General features: G+C 41.1%; 2 protein-coding genes across 3 annotated transcripts in view; one reads left to right on the top strand and one right to left on the bottom strand.

Annotated features, from left to right (window-relative positions):
• The first annotated feature begins 754 nt into the window (after nucleotides 1-754).
• aldh1l1 (aldehyde dehydrogenase 1 family, member L1) overlaps nucleotides 755-20414 on the top strand; it is a 28094-nt gene continuing 8434 nt past the window's right edge. Inside the window, exons 1-11 of the mRNA XM_035150937.2 lie at nucleotides 755-856; nucleotides 2723-2861; nucleotides 3311-3545; nucleotides 3628-3793; nucleotides 5432-5533; nucleotides 6592-6681; nucleotides 7656-7793; nucleotides 18427-18552; nucleotides 18654-18745; nucleotides 19620-19767; nucleotides 19868-19987. Of these exons, the coding sequence (XP_035006828.1) occupies nucleotides 2735-2861; nucleotides 3311-3545; nucleotides 3628-3793; nucleotides 5432-5533; nucleotides 6592-6681; nucleotides 7656-7793; nucleotides 18427-18552; nucleotides 18654-18745; nucleotides 19620-19767; nucleotides 19868-19987 (1344 nt within the window). The 5' untranslated portion in view covers nucleotides 755-856; nucleotides 2723-2734. The remainder of the gene's footprint in view (nucleotides 857-2722; nucleotides 2862-3310; nucleotides 3546-3627; nucleotides 3794-5431; nucleotides 5534-6591; nucleotides 6682-7655; nucleotides 7794-18426; nucleotides 18553-18653; nucleotides 18746-19619; nucleotides 19768-19867; nucleotides 19988-20414) is intronic.
• Nucleotides 3451-14971, bottom strand: LOC118103869 (zinc finger protein 675). Of its 2 annotated transcripts, XM_035150955.2 has the most exons (3): nucleotides 14661-14971; nucleotides 9229-9894; nucleotides 3451-3706 (listed from the first exon to the last, which is right to left on the bottom strand). In XM_035150955.2, the coding sequence occupies exons 1-3, from the start codon at nucleotides 14857-14859 to the stop codon at nucleotides 3660-3662; spliced, it is 912 nt and encodes a 303-aa protein (XP_035006846.1). In that variant the 5' UTR covers nucleotides 14860-14971; the 3' UTR covers nucleotides 3451-3659. The 2 variants fall into 2 exon arrangements, with proteins under 2 accessions (XP_035006846.1, XP_035006844.1); XM_035150953.2 differs by lacking the exons at nucleotides 3451-3706; nucleotides 9229-9894 and adding an exon at nucleotides 10403-11828 and having other exon boundaries at nucleotides 14661-14958.

Here is a 20414-nt window from a genome sequence, read left to right as displayed (position 1 = left end):
TGTGTGAAAAGTTTGTATGTTTGTATGGGTGGGGGAGATGATGATGCCTGTGACTGTATGACTGTCAGTAGATTAACTACACACACAGGTATGGCGTGACAACGTGTGTGGTACGACAACCTGTTTGTGTGTCTGCTGCACTGTTTGTATTGTGTTTGATTTAATTGTGTGCAGAGGTTGAACTGAGTCAGATTCATAAAGTCATAAAGTTACTCAGGTTTACTGTAAGTCAAATTATCTCACTCTTATTCTCAGTTCACTCACTACACACACTACTTTATTCTTTAAGGATTATGTGTCGTAAAAGTTATTGTCCTTTATAAGCCCCACAATGGGGAAATGTTATGTCATGTGACAGCAGCCAAGACAAAATTGACATCAGTAAAGTAATTATAAGTTACATACAATTCTTATAAATAAATGGAAATATACAAATCTAAAAATTATGAAGAAATATAAATGGAATTCAAACTAATATTTACAGTGCAAAAAATATATATATAGTGTGAAATGGATTGCACATAAGCCATTGAATTGCACAGGCAGAAACTAATATTGCAAAGTTAAGAGCGTGGAGTAATCAAGTCTTTAAGTGGTAGAACAAGTGTCTTTCAGTACAGTAATGATGTACTGATTTATCATCGTTGACATTTTCCTGAGTGATTGCTCTCGTTCGGAGACAGAGGCCGCAGCTGATTGGCCGGCCCCTGCTGCCTCGCGGCCCGCCCTGACCAATCAGTCTCCTGTGTTTGCAGGTTACGTGATTGGGCCGCGTGAATGGGTAGCTGAGGGTGAAAATGAAAAAACACCGGTGCGCGTCCACTCGCTCTTTTCAAGCGAGCACAGGAGCAGCAGGGTAAGGACACATGATACTGTATTAGTATTGTTGTTGCTGTCATTATAGTTGTTGTTGTTGTTATAAGTAGTTTTATTATCTGTATTATATTTGTTTGTTTGCAAGGTGCATGGAGCTTGTTCGTGTGGTTGCAGTCTGCACATTGCTCCTCACACACGCGCACACACACAGACACACATTGCAGGTTTACAGCTGCAGTGATATTACCATGACTGTTTAACATGTATAATGAGTAAGAATGAATATGAGCAGGAGTTAACTTTAACTTCAGAGCAGGAGTTTAAGATCTGTCAATGGGCTCTCCAGCGTTTCCTACGTGTCTGTGCGTCTGATTGGTCAACACCAGCGGCATGAGCAGCCCCGAGAGATGTGACTGGTTAGAGCAGGTTGGCAGCAGGGCCGCCCCGCCCCCTGCCTGGCCAGGGTCAATAATCTGTCAGTCATGGTTACTGAGCACTTTAACTTCACTCTGATTGATCAACTATACGCTGCATGATGGTTGAATGATTGTCAGCATATCAGTATAATTGTGTGAGTTTGTATTCATATTACAGAAGAGAAGAAATGACAGTAACAAGTCATATATGTCCGTACACAGGCTAAAAGTTTTAAAACATGTTTAATTAAAATGCTTTCAGACTGTTGGACATCTGCATCAGCTACAAATGAATAAAATAAATTTCAGCCTCCTCTAAGAAAATAGATCTGCAGTACTTAACATGCACAACTAGGTACACCTGGATAAAACTGTTTGTAGACTCCATTTTTGTGTCATTTCAGAGAGGTGTTGATTCAATGTAGTTTTGTTGTGCAGTTGAACTATTTCATGTTGTACAGTTATATTATTTTGTACACCACATTTCTATCAATGGGACAGAAACGCGCTGTATAATGTGATATAGTTTATCATCACTAAAAACTGCATCCTCCTTTTTTGATATCGTCATTCAAAGATCATTCCTTAAGTCGTTGTCATTATTACTTTCACGTATAATCAGAATAGTAAACTTAAGTGAACAATACCTAAAATAAGAGAAATGGTATCAACATTTTTTAACGTAATTCATTAATTGAAATACAAACCCCGTCCTCTGAAAGGATGTTGTAGCTGAATCAACAACTCTCAGTATGAAACTGAAGATTATAATCATTATGAAGAGAGGGTTCATTACAGGCCTGTTGTATTAGACTGCATTAGTTTTAGCCAGGTGTACCTAATAAAGTGACAGGTTTACTTCACACACTTCCATGAGGTGAAAACAACACAGAGCTGCTCAGGCTGCTCTTTGGACCTGGCCACACAGTGAAGACTTCGACATGGTTGCATAAAGTGTGAGTGAGGGTCATCATGTAACTGCTTGGAATTTCTGTCCACACAAACCAGACTCGTGGGGCTTTATGGGGAAACACGTGTGCACACATACCAACCTGACAGGAGCACGAGATGCATGTGGATACATGTCTCCATCCATAGTCAGTCAGTCTGTCAACTGAATGAAGCTCGTGATAAAAAATGATGTGCAAATGAGCTTGAGTTTGTTAATAGTAGCAACTGAATATAAGTTGAATTTATTTTCATTCAAATAGAAATATGTCTGTACATCATGAAAATATAAAATATATTTAATATATATTAGTATACATGTATCTATACACATACATACACATTTACAGATACAACTATACACTTAGATGTACAACCATGCCTACATTTAAAAATATAAGAAAACGTTAATCCATGGAAACCCTCACATTTTTCATTTAAAATGTTTCTCTCATATGTGAACCTAATCTGTATACTTTGTTTTCTTATAACAATTAAAGAGATATTGTCTGGTGACCGTGTTGTGTGTTAATGCTCCACAGTGAGGAGTGAAGATGAAGATTGCAGTGATTGGTCAGAGCCTGTTCGGCCAGGAGGTGTACAAGGAGCTGAGGAAGGAGGGCCACACCATCGTAGGAGTGTTCACCATCCCTGACAAGGACGGCAAGGCTGACCCACTGGGTGAGAACGTCACTGACTGGGACCTGCAAAACTGGCTTTGCCTCAAAAACATGGCATAGACGATAAGATTTATCTGAGTATTTACTCACATTGAGTACAAAATAAGCAGTATATTATATAACAAAACTCTTTATTTGAATTTTCAACATTTTCAAAGAATAGAGAAGAGCTAGACCAATCCATCAAACTGTTATTCTGCAAAGCTTAATTTAAACTGCTGTAGGGGTTATGACATTTCCACGCACACTGCAGCTGTTGCATGACTCATAAATGTAACTGCATGTAGGGGCTGCAGCAACTACAGAGATGGTTCATGGGGACTGCAAAAACTGTGATTGGCCAACAAATTGATCAAATAAATTATAAAAACAATATCACATTTAAATCTAGAGGTCATGGTGTTTCTTTGTGGCCCAGTTAAAGAGTTTGATCACACTATTTCTTCATAGGCACTGAGGCGGAGAAGGATGGTGTAGCTGTTTTCAAGTTCCCCCGCTGGCGCGTGAAGGGCCAGGCCATCCCCGAGGTGGTGGCTCAGTACAAGGCAACGGGTGCTGAGCTAAACGTCCTGCCCTTCTGCTCCCAGTTCATCCCCATGGAGGTCATCGACCACCCCAAACACGGCTCCATCATCTACCACCCCTCCCTGCTGCCTCTCCACAGGGGGGCCTCTGCTATCAACTGGTGAGTGATGCTCATGTCCATCAGGTTGGGGCTCGGGGTCATGGTTTGACGTGTTGTTTACCTGTCATCTCGGGCCACACAGGACCCTGATCCACGGGGACAAAAAGGGCGGGTTCACAGTTTTCTGGGCTGATGACGGACTGGATACCGGGCCAATCCTGCTGCAGAGGGAGTGTGATGTTGAACCCAATGACACTGTCAACACAATCTACAAGAGGTTCCTCTTTCCAGAGGGAATCAAGGGCACAGTAAGTGTGGTGAGGGGGAAAAGCATTGTGGGGAAAAAGCGCACAAGCTAAGTTAAGTGCTGAGGTTGTGGAGGTCGAGCTAGCTGCTTTAATAAAGTAGAAGATGGCAGCAGTGACATGAGACACAGGGGTGTGCATAGGAAACATACTCATTATACATGTACAACATGAATATTTTTGATTAGATCAGAAATTACACATTCACAAGAATTGAAACCAAGTCCAAACTAAATCACAATTCAAATGTGAACACACAGCAAAGGTTTCAAGAGTCTTTTTTCACAAACCTGTGTCCATGCTCTCACCTGCCACAGTTACATTTTAACAAGCTTTTGAACCTTGCGAGGTTAAAGTCGGTCAGTAGTCCAGAGATTTTCTGTCCAAACGTAGCCGTCATTAACAGTTAAGTCTGCATTGGGTCACTGAGCATTGACATCTTTACTTATTGTTACTTATTTAATGTACTTTAAAAGTTTTATTAATCTATTTTGCACAGCAACATGAAAATCCCACACGTGTGACTTATTGTGATGTCTCATGAATATGGATGTGATATAGCTGACATATTAACCAACTGTTGCCTATTTACACAGCCGGCATGCAGCAACATTAGCATGTATCTTGAATTATGTTTCTGGCCAACCAGCAAAAGTAGTTCTGATATCAATCCACCTTTTTTTCTTTGTCTCCAATCAGATTAAGTTGCTTTTCAGAAGCCATGTGCTCCACTATGTTCTTTAGCGAAGTGCAGAGTGGCTTTGTCAGAGGATTTTTCACTGAGAGCAGCTGCCTGCTGTCAGAGATGATATTGGTGAAAGCAGTTCAACTCAATCCGAATAGATATTTGAAAAAAAAAAACACTGAGCTGAAAGACACTAAAACACTGAGCTGAGGAGAACTGCTGAGTCATGTTATTTTTCATCTGACATCTCTAAAAACAGCTCATTTGATTCATTGTTGACATTGAAATATTGAGTGCAGTTTCAAATTATCAAACAAGTCCTTCAAAATAAACCACCACATAGGTCACTTGTTCCTACCTGTGAGTACAGTAGGAGCGGCAGGCTATTCAGACCCTTTTCATCATGGTAACGATAATTAACACATGGTAAGTTTGTGCAACCATCACTGTCTGGTCAGCTTTAGGAAAAGACTGTAGTTCAGGTTGAAGCAAGTCATTGATAAAATAAACAATGTTGACTGTTGTTATCAAAGAGGAATCAAACACAATCTCAGTCTGTGTCAACGTCCTGTGTTTTGTTGACCCATCCATCCACACCAGCCCCCCCAAATGTGGACTTTGTCTGTCTAGTATATTCTCAGAGTCCCTCACCCTCCCATGCTGCTGTCATTTTATTATCCCACTGTTTCAAACAGTCATGGACTTTCAATGTGCAATTTATTATGGTAGAACTCAAGTCTGCAATCATTTCATCATTTTGTTAATTGTTATTCTTAAAGTTTTGGTTAAAGTTTGATAACTTACAGGTAAAGCTAACTAAATGCACATCATGTGATGGATCCTCCTGCTCATCTATATCCAGATGCCTGCAGACGGTTTCCCAACATGACGAACACTGTGATGACAAGGTCCACAGTGATTGCGTTAATGTGTCTGCCACCCTGCTCTGGTTCTAGGTGGACGCAGTGAGGCTGATTGCAGAAGGGCAGGCCCCGAGGATCACGCAGCCACAGGAGGGAGCCACGTACGAGTGCATCCAGAAGAAAGACAATGCTAAGGTGATAATCAAGGACAGGTCACTCAGTCCCGTTTGCAGAGAGTCTGTGTAATTCACCAATGGCTGTGGAAGCCTCTGTGCTGATGTTTGAGCAGACAATCATTGATTTTAGGACAAAAAAGATCTGATGAATTTAAACTTTTTGGGCATTTTTGCCTTTATTTTAAGAGGATGGTGTATTTATATAGCTATTTTCTCTATTTCTATGACCACTCATAGCGCTTTAGAGTACAGTTTTGCCATTCACCCATTCACACACATTCATACAGTCCATCTACTCTATGTGCAGTATTATCACTCATGCAGTCACCAGGGTTCAGTATATTGCCCAAGAACGCAGAATGTGGCAGACTGGGATCAAACCGCTGACCTTCTGGATAGTAGACAAACCGCTCTACCTACTGAGCCACAGCGGCCCATGAGATGAGATGAGAGAGATGGAGGCAGACTCCATAAATGGTAGAACAGGGGATCTGTTGCTTAAAGCACACATGCCCTAACCATTGGGTCGCCCCATGAATAGAGATATTTAAAGTGAAAGTGATGCACTCTCACCTGATTATAAGCATTAAGCTGTAAAGGTAACATTTGACCATACAGTCCTTCTGAAGAACTGTAAATTGGCCGAGGGTCTTTATATGTAATTTCATATTTATGAGTACCAAGTAAGGTGATACAATTCTATTTTTTTCAAGAACATTTTGTAATATTGATAATAATGATAGAGGTAGGTAGGAAGGGGTAGGTATACATTTATTCTGACACAAAGCATCTTATGATACATTCATAGCATCCTAATGACCTGAAATAGTCATAACAGTCTACTTATGACAGAGTGATGTTAGTTGTGGTTATGTTGAATGAGTCTCTTTCTGTTCTGGAAAGCCCTATGAGACAAATTGTGATTTGTGAATATGGGCTATACAAATAAAATGTGATCGATGATTGCATGAATTTTGTATCATTGACACATGAGGAGTAATCTCTGTGGTCAGTCAAATGTTTGTGTTTTACGTCTGACGAGAGGAAATCATAAGAGTCGTCTCTGTATGTTGACAGATTGACTGGGACCAGACGGCTGAGGCTCTCCACAACTGGATCAGAGGAAACGACAAAGTGCCTGGTGCCTGGGCAGAGGTGGATGGACAGGTAACACGACACTGTCTCACACTGACTCTACAAGTAATACTATATTTTCTCTTCTCTTATCCTGGACCATTAACTAATGTTTAGACATGAAAAATATGGTTCATATAATTTTGAAGTATAGTCTAGAGGTATGAGAGTATTGGCTTGTCATGTTACAATGACAATTAACACACTACTGTGAGTGTTGCTGCCAGTTAAGCAAGGAGTGAAGTGGCCAGTGCAACAGTGACACTGTGCAGTGAACATCTGTGACATGCTGCTACTGCATATCCATACGCCGTTTCACTTTGAAAAATACACCTTTAGTTTCCAACCGGAGGAAAACAATCTGCCTGAAACACTTTTGTTATTTACATGAGCTTTCACACATGCGCATCCAGATAATCTCCAGACAATCTCCGGAGGGGCTGTATGTGAGATCGTAAATGTCCAAGAGAGAGGCTCCAGAGTTTTTCCTGCCAGCCTCCTAGTGAAAACTCCTGAGCATGTCCGAATTAACTTGTATCAGAAAACAGCAGGAGTTTCTCTGCAGGATACACAGTGGGCATTGATAATGTTGGTGATGCTACAGATGCAAAACTGAAAATAACAAAAAGATAACAAATATTTTAGAAAGAAAAAGCGGGGTTAAGACACCTAGACAACATCTATTGTTGATAAGGGCCGACACCGGCGTTGCTGTAAACAAAAACATGTGATCTCTGCAGCAGAACTTATACAATACATCCTTCCTCTGCCTGCTGCACCACCCTTCACCTGAACACGGTGGAGATTTCTGTGTTGTTGTGAACATGTTTGAGTGGAGAATCTCCTGCTGCTTTGCTCATGTGTAAGGCAAACATGCCCAATTCTGCGGACATCCTCCGGAGTTCATGTCTGAAAATGGATTTAGTGGCATTTTAGAAAACAGCCTCTGCTGAGTTCTGTTAAAGATTGTTTCCTCTAAACTCTGTTCTGTGTCTCTGTTGTTGCAGAAAGTGACCTTCTACGGCTCCTCTTTGGTGGATACAGGCACCAAAATGAACGGTCAGTCCCTGGAGATTGCCGGAGCCAGCCGACCTGGCGTCGTAACCAAAGCAGGCCTGGTGCTGTTTGGCAACGATGGCAAGGCAGTAAGTCACCTTCCTAAACTTTGTTCGCACATGTATGAGAGCTCTGTGAAACAGCAGTCTGTTCCAAATCTAGGTTTGTCCCCTGAATCTCTGGAGGGCTCAGGCACGAAGTCTGACAACAGTGTATGGACTTGTAAGACTGAAAGAAACAGTGTCTATTCTGAAGAAAGAACCACAGACTCATTGGTTACATCCATTAATCTGTTCTATTAGAAGGGATTTCATAGTTTCTTGAGAAACATGGTTTGATTCAAGATTTTGGATCCAGAAGGATTGAAATTACGTTGAGACCGAGTTATCATTGCTGCTTTGTTTTGTTTTTTCAAGGTGTTTTTTTTTCCCTTTATTCTCATAATATTATGACTTTTATACTGTTGAATTACAATTTTATTATTGTAATATTACAACTTTATTCTTGTAAATTTACACCTTTTCTCTCATATTACAATTTAATTCTCGTAAATCTACAACTTTTTTCTACCAACGTTACATCTTTATTCTCCAAATCTCTTTCCAAGTGGCCTTAAGTCATATATATATATATATATATATATATTCTATTCTATATACATTGACAAACAGCTATTATTCTACAACAAGACTCCAAGAAGTCACAGTCGCTAATGTTACCCCAGGAAGGTTTTCTTGTTATTAGTGTACAAATTAAATGAGCGAGGAAACAGTTTATTATCGACCTTTTAGAAATGTTGATAAGTGGATTCTTCTCTTTTTTCCTCTTTCTTTTAAAGCTCCAGTGTGTAGGATTTAGGAGGATTTATATCAGCAAAAAATTGAATATACATAGTAATATCTTCAATATAATCACCTGAAACTAAGAATCATTGTTACCTCAGAATGAGCCCTGCAAATCTCCATAGGCCACAAGTCCTCCATCTTCCTACTGTAGCCTTGAATGGACGAACCAAACTGGATCTTGAGAGGACCTTTAACATTTGTATGCTACCTGAAGGCCACTGTAGGTTCCTCTACATACTTGAAAAGAAAGGTATTCATCTGATTGTAATCTGCAACCTCACCACTCGATTCAGTGTGTGGGATACACACTGAATCGTTATCCCTATTTGCAACCTTTATGCTAATCACCTCCTGTTTCATACAAAATGCAAAAACACGGATGTCTAACTCACAAATAAATACACAGTATTTACAACACCACTTTACTGAATCTATGTTCTTTGAGAAGTTTAGCTTCATATGAAATAAAAGATTTTTACTATAATGTTATTGTTACAGAAACTCACTGATGCTAGCACTAAGCCCTATTCTTGACTCAGAGTTTAGACCGTATGCATCATAAATTATGTCTGATGGTCTTAGGCCGTACTTAGACTTGCGGACAATTTGACACCATGAACGTTTCGCATGTGCGTCTTCATCAGCAGTCTTTCAGTGAATAACTCATCACAATACTCACATTTGTACGGCCTCTCCTCTTTGTGTTTGGCTAAAACGTGTTTTCTCAGAGTGGAGCCTCTGTTGAAGGATTTGCCACAGATGTGGCAGCTGAAAGGCTTCTCTCCCGTGTGAGTCCTTATGTGTTCTGTCATGTGTCCTTTAAGTTTGAAACACTTGCCACAGAAGTGGCAGCTGTAGGGTCTCTCCCCTGTGTGTACCCTCATGTGGTTCTGCAGATTGCTCTGACAGGGGATGTGCTTGCCGCATATGTGACAGTCAAAGTTTCCCTTGCCGTCATGTGACTTGCTTTCGTGTGTCTTGAGGTGCCATGTGAGCACTGTCTTTTTGGTGAATATGTAGTTGCATATGTGGCAGCGGTATAAGGTAGTGCTGGTCTTCTCCTCAGAGGGCTCTGGATCCTCCTCAGTCCTTTGCACTGGCTCTTGGCTCTCCTCTGCAGCTCTGCAGTCCTCTAACTGCTGCACTGTTTTGATGAGTTCTTTTGTTAAGGCGTCCTCATCATCGCTGTCCTCAGCTGAAGGCTGCTCCTCGCACCCATTAATCCACAATTCCTCCCTATGCTCCTCTTTAACATGGGAGGGTCCTGGCTCGTCCTGGTGCCCACTCGGACTCTCTATAGGGTGGATCTCCTCCGTGGATGGAGGCGTAGTTGGCTGTTTGGCATCTGCAAGGATGGAAGCAGAAATGCATTACCCGTGTGGCACGCAACAAAGACATCAGCGCTAAATAGTGCTACATTAATCCACACCCATCAGGAGTTTTACCTTTGAGATTGTTTTGATCAGCGCCTCTGTGTCACACCATCTTCATAAGGGACAAACCAGTCAAATGACATTTGTGTGACTGTGTGAAACAAAAATGTGCTGGTGTTAAGGAGTGAATTTAAAGGATAGGTTTATCTGTTACTGGATATGTAAATGTGTTTTCTTGTGATGACCTATCATGTACAGAAACATGAATCAGACGTTCAGACGTCTCAGAGGCAATATGCTTGAATGCAGATTTTCACCAAATTGTATTTCAGCAAATTTGTCTACGGGAATGGTTTTGTAGTGTTTATTTATTATTTTATTTTATGTACAGATTAAACTCATGTTAGCTGATGGGATGCACAACCTCAACCTCTTTTCAAATCATGTCTGAGCATGTCTGCATTTATTGACGTACACATGTTCAATATATCAAACTTTATTTGTAAACACGTTAGTGCAGTTCAAGCTCAAATCAGTACACTTAGCCCTGTAGGTCACTTTAAAGCACAACTGGCACATTGGCATATTATTGGCAAATCTGAATATATCACATAACTCTTTTTTGAAATCTTGCAACACAGAAATACACAAATTTTTATAAAATATAAAAATACAAATTTTACAAAATACAAAAACACCAGTAATTACTTATTATTGGTGTTGCCGTTTTCTAGCCAATAAGAACAGAGTGGCACATTGATAACTGTCAGAATTTAAGGAAGGACAAGTCAACTCAGTAAAAGTCTTGAAAAACTGTAAAAAGCCCAGGTAAACAGGTAAAGCCCTTGGAATGCTTTTTATTTGCATTTGCAGCTTTACACACTTTTTAACAGGTGTTAACTATGAACTTAAGCTAACTTGTGGAAGCATGTCAACTTCAAATATTTAAACAATCCTAAAAACAATCAATTCTGCACCATACAGAGGCTTGAGCCCTCCTTCAGCTTGTCTTCCCTGCTCTCTCTCTACATTTTACGCTTAGTCTTATTAATGAAGGCAAAATGCCTAAAAAAAAATTTTTATACCACAATAAAAGAAAGGATGGTTTTAACGCTTTGGCCTCAGCGCTGCCAATCTAGCAGTGCTCCACGCAGAGGTGATGCTGTGGGTTTCCCTCATGTGTTGTCTCAACTCGACGACCAGAGCGAAGCATTGGCTGCACTGTTTGCACTTGCACATGCCTTGTACTCCCTGTGATTGCGCTTCACATGACTATTCAGGGTGAAAGATCGGTTGAAGCATTTCCCACAGATGTCGCAGCTGAACGGCCTTTCCTCGGTGTGAGTCTGCATGTGCACCTTCATGTTACTTTTGTATTTATATCTTTTGCCACAAATGGAACAGCCAAACAATCTCTCGCCGGTGTGTGATCTCATGTGACAGATCATTTGACTTTTGCTTTTAAATTTCCTGCCACAATCAGTGCAGACGAGCCCTGCACTGGTGGACTTCAGTAATCCGTTTGCTGCATGAACTGCAAGGTGCAAATTTACTTTTGCCCTTTTCATAAAAGACTTAAAGCAGATATTACAATAAAACTTTTTCTTCTTCTTGGTATATCCTGAAGATGGTGGCTGCTCGTGTTGTGACCGTTCCTCGTGTTCTGTGTGCTCTCCATCTGTGATGACTTGAGTCGGGTTGTGTGGCGCTTCATATTCACCGGGCTCTCCACCTGTCTCAACCTGAGTTAGCCTCTCTGGCATCTGATTTTCCTCATTCTCTCCAACTGTGACTACTGGAGTCAGAGCGCCTGTGTCATCCGGCTCCTCCTTGGGAATACATTCCGTCTGTATCTGCTTGTCCTGAACACAAACCTCCAGTGTGGACAAATCGATCTGCCTTGAATCTGTAACAGTGGATAGGAAAACGTTTTTTTCTTTGCGTTGTTTTTTGGGGGTAAAGCATTTCTCTGATTACACATGAACTAGGTGTTGGGATACTTGAATGAACCCCAGCTGCGAACTGTCATCCTAACAGCAGCAGAGTAATCAAATACAAGTTGTGGTTTGACAAACAGTGAGAAAAGACTTTCATATAACAGACATTAGAAAACACAACAGACATAGGGCTGTGATGTTATGTATTTTTTCTCACAGTGGTAATAAAGCAACATATTACCGCAGCATGGCAGTTTACGTAGCCTCCGTACGATAGTCTCAGAACTTGAGGGAAAGGTAATGGTGCGCACACACACTTACTCCGCTGCCCCCCCCCCTCTCAGCTGACTAGTTTAAAGGTTGATTTGTCTGAAATGACGCCACAATACCGACACTGATCATCACATAATGATCAATATTTTTCTTAAATGAGATGAATCTGCCTTAATAGCTGCGTGTGCATTCATCAGCTCGTCCCGTTTGCTCTCTTCCTCTCTCTCTACGACACGCAGATATCCAAACACACTTACACACACACACAAACAGTGTCATCAGACTAGGGGTGGGCGATATATCGAATATACTCGAAGTTCCACCTGCGATGTATAAAATGACTATATCGCAACCATTGAGTATAAATTGTCACGTGAATGTTTTAAGCCGTCAGCATGAAAGTTTTGCTTCTCTCTTCTCCTGCCCCTCTCACAGCAGACTTCTCACTCCCCCGCCCATCCAGAAAACTCCTGCGCATTTTTGTATCAGGAGGGGAGAGACTCAGAGAGCACGGAGAGAAAGAAAGTGAAGAATCCTGTTGACGAGAGTTCAGAGATGGTTATTGTCAGTTTGTTCATATTCTTTGTGAACGCTGAACCGAGCGAATCAGTTTACAAATGATGAAGGTGAACAGCGTTCAGTCCAGCGAGAGAGGAGGCTTGTGTGTGTAAACTCCAACCCGCTCCGAGCACAGACACGCACACGCAGGCCTCTCAGAAGGCGAATCTAGGTCATTTACACCGTGTTTAAGCCCAAATTTATAAAAATATTGCGATATTTGTTTTAGGCCATATCGCAGAGCCCTAAATCGGACACATGTGTAACCTGAGAATGGGTAAAAACAACAGAATTTGTAAACTTATACAATGTATGCAGAGCCAGAGGAGATGGCGGTGCACTCGATTTGGCTTGATTAGGTTGGCAGTGCGCAGCACAAATGAAAGACAGAGAGGAGCAGTAATTTACTGATAGAGCCGGTAAAAACTTTTAAAAAATAACTTTTTTACGGTCCAAACACTAATGAAATGACCCAAAATGAACACTGTAAGTGGACTTGGTGGAGCTGTGCATGGCTCCCTCGGTGGCAGCTGAGCCACACTGGCCAGTACTTCCACAGAGTTTAAAGTTACCTGCATGCAGGTCAAGTTTGTAGAATGAGTAAAATGGCAAAAAACTAAAAATTGTTGTAGGTGTGAAGCTGAGGCAGTGCAACATTTTCCTTACAGATAGAGGCCTGTTTTACAATGGCGATAGACAATTTATTCTGGATTGGACATTTTAATGCTTACACTGTAGTTTTCAAGTTTCTGCCACTTGAAGTTGCGCCTGTCTTTGCAATCAATAAAATTCCAATTCTAACATTTGTCAGACACTGAAGACGACACCTGCTCTCTAGTCTGCAGGAGACAACACACACGCACGTTTCTCCATCATCATGCTTCCATTCTTTTAAAGCAAAAGCTACTGGTCTTAATATGTACATGCATAGTGAATCTAAACCTATTAAACAAAACTTTTTTAGACATTTTTTTAATTGATGTAATAACATAGTAGGCTGAATGTAAAACAGCAGTCTGTCATGATTTTCCTTTTTAAAGAAAGGTTACCTGTCAGATATTTTTGGAATTGATTTCATTAAGGGGAGCTTGTAGTGGGCCACATTTTTCTTTCATTGACCTTGTTTATATCATGTCATAGTAGAGTTTGTGTTTTAGACATTTCTCCTTAACCAAGACCAAAGCTTCAGAAACCACTCCTTTACATTCAGGGCAAACACAGCAAGGAACAACAGTCTCACATTGATTGAAAACGTGTCTGACACATTGGTCCAAAATCCCCCTGAGGTGTTCAAAGGGGTAGAGACCCGGTGACTATGAGGACCACAGCTTATGATTCACATCATTGTCATACTCACCTAACCTCTCAGTGACATCTTGTACTCTACTACTAGGAGGCGGCTGTGGCTCAGGTGGTAGAGCGGGTCGTCCACTAACCACAAGGTCGCCTTGGGCAAGACAATGTGTAATGTGTGGTAGACAAAGTGCTGCACGTAGATGCACTGTTTGAATGTGCGTGTGAATGGGTGGATGGCAAGGAAAACGTTGATTTGTTTTTAGTTTGCTTACATTTTCCGAATAAAACATGAAATTCTTAAAAACAACGTTCTATTTTGAAATTTGACCGGAAGTGTAGTTCTGCTGTAAATGAGTGGCTAACGTTACTAATTAACATAACTATACTTGGAAGGTATATAAAGAATTTGCTGAATTTAGAAATAAACCATTTATTAAATGTTGGTGCGGAACTGTATGACTTCCCTTCCATTTCAAATGGAGTTTAAAAGCTTTGAAATTATTTTGAAAATTGACCGGAAATAGAACAGGCTCGTTGCCCTTCTGGACACGCCCACTGCCACCAGCTAGAACACCCTGCATTTTAACTTGTGTACTGTAACTTGTACTGTAACGTGTAATGTGACATGCAAAGTGCTGCTTTGCTGAAGGTGCCGTGCACAGTCGGACACATACCCGCCCTGTGCAGTCTTATCTCCGGCTTGTAGATCAGGTCCAGCAGCCGCTGCAGCCTCTGGTTCTCCTGTTTGGTCCGGTTCACTTCCTCCTGGTAGTCCGTGAGAGTCTTCTCCACGAACCCGTAGATGTCCAGCGCAGCAGAGGATAACCTCTCCGTCAGAAACACGTTGAAAGACTGAAGCGTCACGTTTGCCATTCTGCTGCTAACGATCCACTGCTTGGTAGAGAGCTGAAGGATGCCTTCTTCCGCTTCTTCTTTCTCTGTTGGCAGTTGGCAAACAACGTTTATGTGCTACACCGCCACCTTCTGCCCCGGAGTGTGTAGCACCAATAAATCCAGTCTGCCGAATTAACTATAGGAGACTCTACGTTTCTGTCCACTCATCAGTAAAGCAGGTGATTAGATGGACATGAAAGCAGACTGAGAGGAGTTGAGTAATAATGATCCCAGAGCAGACTCTATCTGCTCATGCAGGGGGCATCAGCCTTCTTCTCTGTAAACGGGCAGAAACATACCCCTGGTAGAGCAGTGGGGCGGGGTGGGGGGGCTGGGGAGGGGAGTGCCGCCGGGGAGTCGCGGAGCGAAGGTGTGATCCAATTAGCATATGAATCGAAGCGAAGTCGCTTGTGAAAACTTATCTCACTTCACCATTGGATGAAACCACAGACCTTTGAAACGAAAAGTCGCTTGTGATTGGCTGGTAGATCTGTTGCTATTGGTCACCCTGGGTCATTATAATACACACGTAGGTAAATCCCTCCCACATATTATTAATAATAATAATTAATATATAGTTATTACTAATAATTTATATATTAATTATTAGTAAGCCTTTACCAAAAGCACTGCAGTTACTGAAGACTATACATTTAGTCATGTGATGCTTGATGTTATATGTTGAACATATTGTAGAGGGAAAAAAACATTAACAAGGTATATGTTGAGTCAAAGCTTTATTTACATATAGCACAAATATTGTAAAAACACAACTGGCCTAACCAGTGAAAAACTAATCAGGTGAAGCTTGAAATGTCTCTTTGCCGCCTCTGGGTCATAAGTTCTTTGTGGGTGTGTGTAGACGTCTGTGGTGTGTAGCTGTGAGATTCAGTGTAGCTTCTAGTCTTATTTGAAGTGTGGCACACAGATCGGTGAGCTCCTGTGGAAGGATGGATCCATGTCATCTGTCCCGCTTCAATCAGCTGTAAACACAATCAGTACAATTAGCACAGTTCAATGACAACATACACCTATACATGTAACCGAAAAATTATCTAATGAATCTAATCTTACCCTCTTTCTTCTCTGTCGACTCCTGAACTTCTCAATGCTGCTGCAAGAGCTGCAAGGTCCGGTTGGATGTACAGGAAGTTCCTTCATGCTGGCTCATAGTACGTCTTAGTACGTCATAGTACAGGCAGCTGGAAAACAACATGAGTAACATGAGTATATTATTAATAAACGGAAGTAGCCTCGTTACATCACCGTTGGAAGATCCACAGTAAAATAAAACACAATTATTAAACACATACATGGCGTCATTTTCCACACTGCAAATCCGGGGGGGGCTCAGGCTGTGAAAACACAATGATGAAATAGATCAGATAAAGTAAACGTATACAATGTATTTTATTCACGAGGCTGTGATTGGACGAGCCCTCTACCGTGTTGACGTTAACGACTGACATGGCATCTTCAGGAATGGACGTATTCACGAGCTGAGTGTGACGTTTTCAGAGTAAAACTTCACAAATGACCTTTTCACTTTTGAAGCAGCGGTTATAACAGTTTTTAAATTGTACTTTACATTTATATGGGATGAGTAGGTGACTGAGGACCAGTTTATTCTTTCTGGTGTTAAGTTAATGTACTTACATGATTCTTGCTGTTCTGTGTTTGTACACTCATAGTTGAATGCACTTATTGTAAGTCACCTTGGATAAAAGTGTTGAGTGTTTTAATGGAATACTGAGAAAGTTTAATAACAATAGGACAATTGAAGTTCAAATTATGAGGCAATTTCAGCAGAGTCAACAACTTAGTATGCCATGGACATGTGAACATGGTGCTGACTTTGCCAGTATTTTGGGAGGACAAATGGTGACACGCGATGACACAACTGATATGCTTTATGTGAAGCACAGTGTTTTGGTGTCAGCAGAAAGACTTCTCTTAGAAAACTGTACAGTGGTGCCACTCTCTCCATTCCAACATATTATCTTGGATGAGCTTGACAGGCATGCAATGTTAACAATGTATCATCAGATGTATCCTGAAAATTGTGTCACTGAGGTTAACTGTTTTGCCATGACATGCAAAAGGGTAACACATCTGAATGTAACATACTCCATAGATGGAACTAGATCGGAAAGATCAGCATATGTTTACTCTAAGTGGTGTGCAAACACTAACAGTTTTGAGGAGCCCATCCTTGACCCTTTAACAGAACAGCGACCAGCCATTATAAATTAATGTCATGAGAAAAGGTACTGCATTTAAACATGTCATTGCCCAAGTTTCCTGGCTTCATCCCCATCCGGACAGATCTTTTTATGGAAAGCCAGTCGAAGTTTGGAGCTTGCAGGGCACAGACACATCGTACCCAGCATCATTTCTTCCTGTTGAGCGGATTGCTGGTAGATGTGTGGTTAACACATCTACTGTGCATTTAACCAACACAAGTGAAAAGGTAACTGTAATCATGCCACTCTGCACAGTGGTTGAGATTTAGGATAGTGTTCATGGGCAAGATTGAAGAGGTGGGTTGTCAGTCCTGTCCAGGGAAACAGACTTACTGAGCCTCATTGTTTTGGATTATAATAAAATGTTGAAATAAATTGCACTGTTTATATATATTTTTTCTATTCATTATAGCAGACTTACTTACATAAGGGAAATCTATATAAGCTACAATTTCAGATTTTATATTTATTTTAAGCCTGGTGTACTTACGCCAGATATTTTAGTTGGTATCTTAGTTAGTACCTTTTAGAAAAAGGTGTTACCTCTGCACCACTGAGTGAAACTATCCTGATTTGCATTTGTAAAGCTCACAGCATTATCATTTACATGTGAAAGCCTCCCCTAGGCCTAGGAGCAGGGGGGTCACCTGCCAACATTCTCAGGCTTGTAAAACTGCCAGAAACTGGAACCCCCAGTGTCAATTCCCGGCAGTTCCTGGCAGTTTTCTGTGAACAGCCGTTAACCTGAAATTCCACCGAAATTTGCAGCGACACTAACTGACACAAATTCTTCTTTTCATGCAGTGAGACTGATTCCCCCCCTCGGTGTCTGTTAGACTGTACAACTTCTTATGCTCTCAGTAGGCAAAATGTACCAGATTCTGATACTGAGGAACAAATCCACTGTAACTTCATAACTGCAATACTCATTTTTGTCTGTGCATTTTTTATATCTTATATGTCCAATTTTGTTAACTGCATATATTTATTTTACAAATATGAGTCATTTCTAACTTTTTTACAGATTATTCTACTTTCACTATCCCCATTGCTGCTGTAACATGGCAACTGTCCCCATTTTAGGACTAACAAAGGATTATCTTATTTTATCTTCTCATATCTTAACTGTGAAAAACTGTGTCACATGACTTTAGATGATTTCTCCTGCTGACACACTAAATACACAGACTGTCAGTATAACCCTTCTGGTCTAATGGTTTTTAACAATGCTTTGGGGGGAAACTGGTGTCACATATATCCAGTTGTTAATCTAATAATCCCCTCCTTCTCTGTGTCTCTGCAGCTGTTGGTGAAGAATCTGCAGTTTGAGGATGGGAAGATGATCGCTGCAGCACAGTACTTCAGCTCAGGGAGCAGCGCTGCTGTGGAGCTCACAGAGGAGGAGAAGACCTTTGCTGAGCAGATGAGGGTGGGTCATGTTTGCTCAGTAACGGCCACAAAATGTTGATTTGTCCTTTAAAACAAGAAAAAACAAAACTTAAACTGACTTTTGGCCATGTTTCCTCACAGGCAGTGTGGCAGAGCATTCTGAGCAATGTGAGTCATATTGAAGAGTCCACTGATTTCTTCAAGTCTGGTGCTACTTCAATGGATGTGGTCAGGTAATGACACGTCAGATAGTGTGTTGCTCTCGTTACCTTCTTATTTTAGTTTATTTATCTGTTAAACTGAACTGCAGTTATATGAACACAAATTCCCAGATTACCAGAATTCAAACATCCAAAAGTAATGGGTGCAGAGGTTAGATTGTTAGTGCTAACAACTACAAATAAAAAGTTATGGGTTGTTCTATGTACATAACTTTACAAATAACATCTGCAAGACAAAAACAAAGCTAGTTGGAGAGGTTTGTTGTGGAAAATCTACCGATCAATGGTCAACTTATCAGTGAAGAAAGTGTTCAGGATGTGCAGGATGTCCTCTCATAGTCTCAGTCTCCTGTGGTCACACTTTAAAGCCCCACAGGTCATTTAGTCTATTGGCTTGCTAGTTCCTAAACAAGTAAATGATTTTCTAGTTCTGACAGTATTACGTGACTACACAGTTTCATATCTGTGGTGTGTAGGGAGTGAAGCAGCCCTGTCCTTTGACCTTGGCCAAGGCTCCTGCACGGAATTCCCCAAACAAGACAGACCTCTGCACTACGTCTCTAGGAGAGGAGACAGTGTCTCTGAAAATACTTTAACAAGATGGTTTCTTTGTGAACAAAGAACTGCAGCCGTACACATTATTTTTATGTGTTTCTATGTGGTTGAGTTTTCCCAGTAGTAAATAACTATCAACCCCATAAACTGTACATCAAAATCGACATAGACTCCAGGTCTGAAAAGTGAAGCAAATGCAGTTGTTCCTTTAAGTGCAATACTGCTGAAGGCCACCAGAGGCTGACTCCAAAAGGCTGTGGCTAAAATCAGATCAAACCATAACAACTCTCTCCTCTCTTCTCCTCTCTCTTGTTTCTGTGGTTTTCTTCAGGCTCGTAGAAGAGGTGAAGCTCCGGACCAGCAGCTGCCAGCTGCAGAATGAGGACATCTACATGAACACCACGTACCACGATTTCATCCAGATGTGCGTCAGGAAGCTCAGAGGGGAGGACGGTGAAGAGGAGCTGGTCGTTGATTATGTAAGAGCAATTAAAAATCACCTAGAACTGCACTGATACTTATCACTGATTGGCCAAGGTAAGACAACATGTTGATCATGTACAATGTTTACTTCCTCAGGTAGAGAAGGACATAAACCATATGACCATAAAAATGCCTCATCAGCTGTTCATCAATGGAGAGTTTGTTGATGCTGAGGGAGGAAAGACCTACAAGACCATCAACCCGACTGACGGCACAGTAAGAGACAGACAAACCGTCACATTATGTAAAAGGTGTTCCTGTTCAGACCTGGTATTAACATGTCTCTCTGTGATACAGTCACAAGTGGACAACTGTCAGTTCACACCAGGCATTAGAAGGTGTCTTCACTCTCTCACTGACCACTGGGATCACTCTTCCCCGCTCTGTATGCAAATACACATAGAGCTACATCTTCACAAAGACCAGAAAAAGTTCACAAAGACCAAATGAGGTTTTTTTTAAGCCATTTTGACTGTACAGATATGTACTTGTTGTGTGTGTATGTGATAGAGAGGATAAAATATATTTTACACTGTGGTAGTAGTAGAAGTGCTGAATACCTCCACCACAACTGTGCTCTATTTGTAACAAATGTTTCAAATTGAGTACTGTAAGTATGTAAGTACTACTGATAATATGTAGC

The sequence above is a fragment of the Hippoglossus stenolepis genome, chromosome 3 (genome assembly GCF_022539355.2).
Source record: "Hippoglossus stenolepis isolate QCI-W04-F060 chromosome 3, HSTE1.2, whole genome shotgun sequence".
Classification (NCBI taxonomy): Eukaryota; Metazoa; Chordata; class Actinopteri; order Pleuronectiformes; family Pleuronectidae; genus Hippoglossus; species Hippoglossus stenolepis.
Note: the sequence above shows the minus strand (reverse complement) of the source record. Positions and strands in the feature narration are given on the sequence as shown.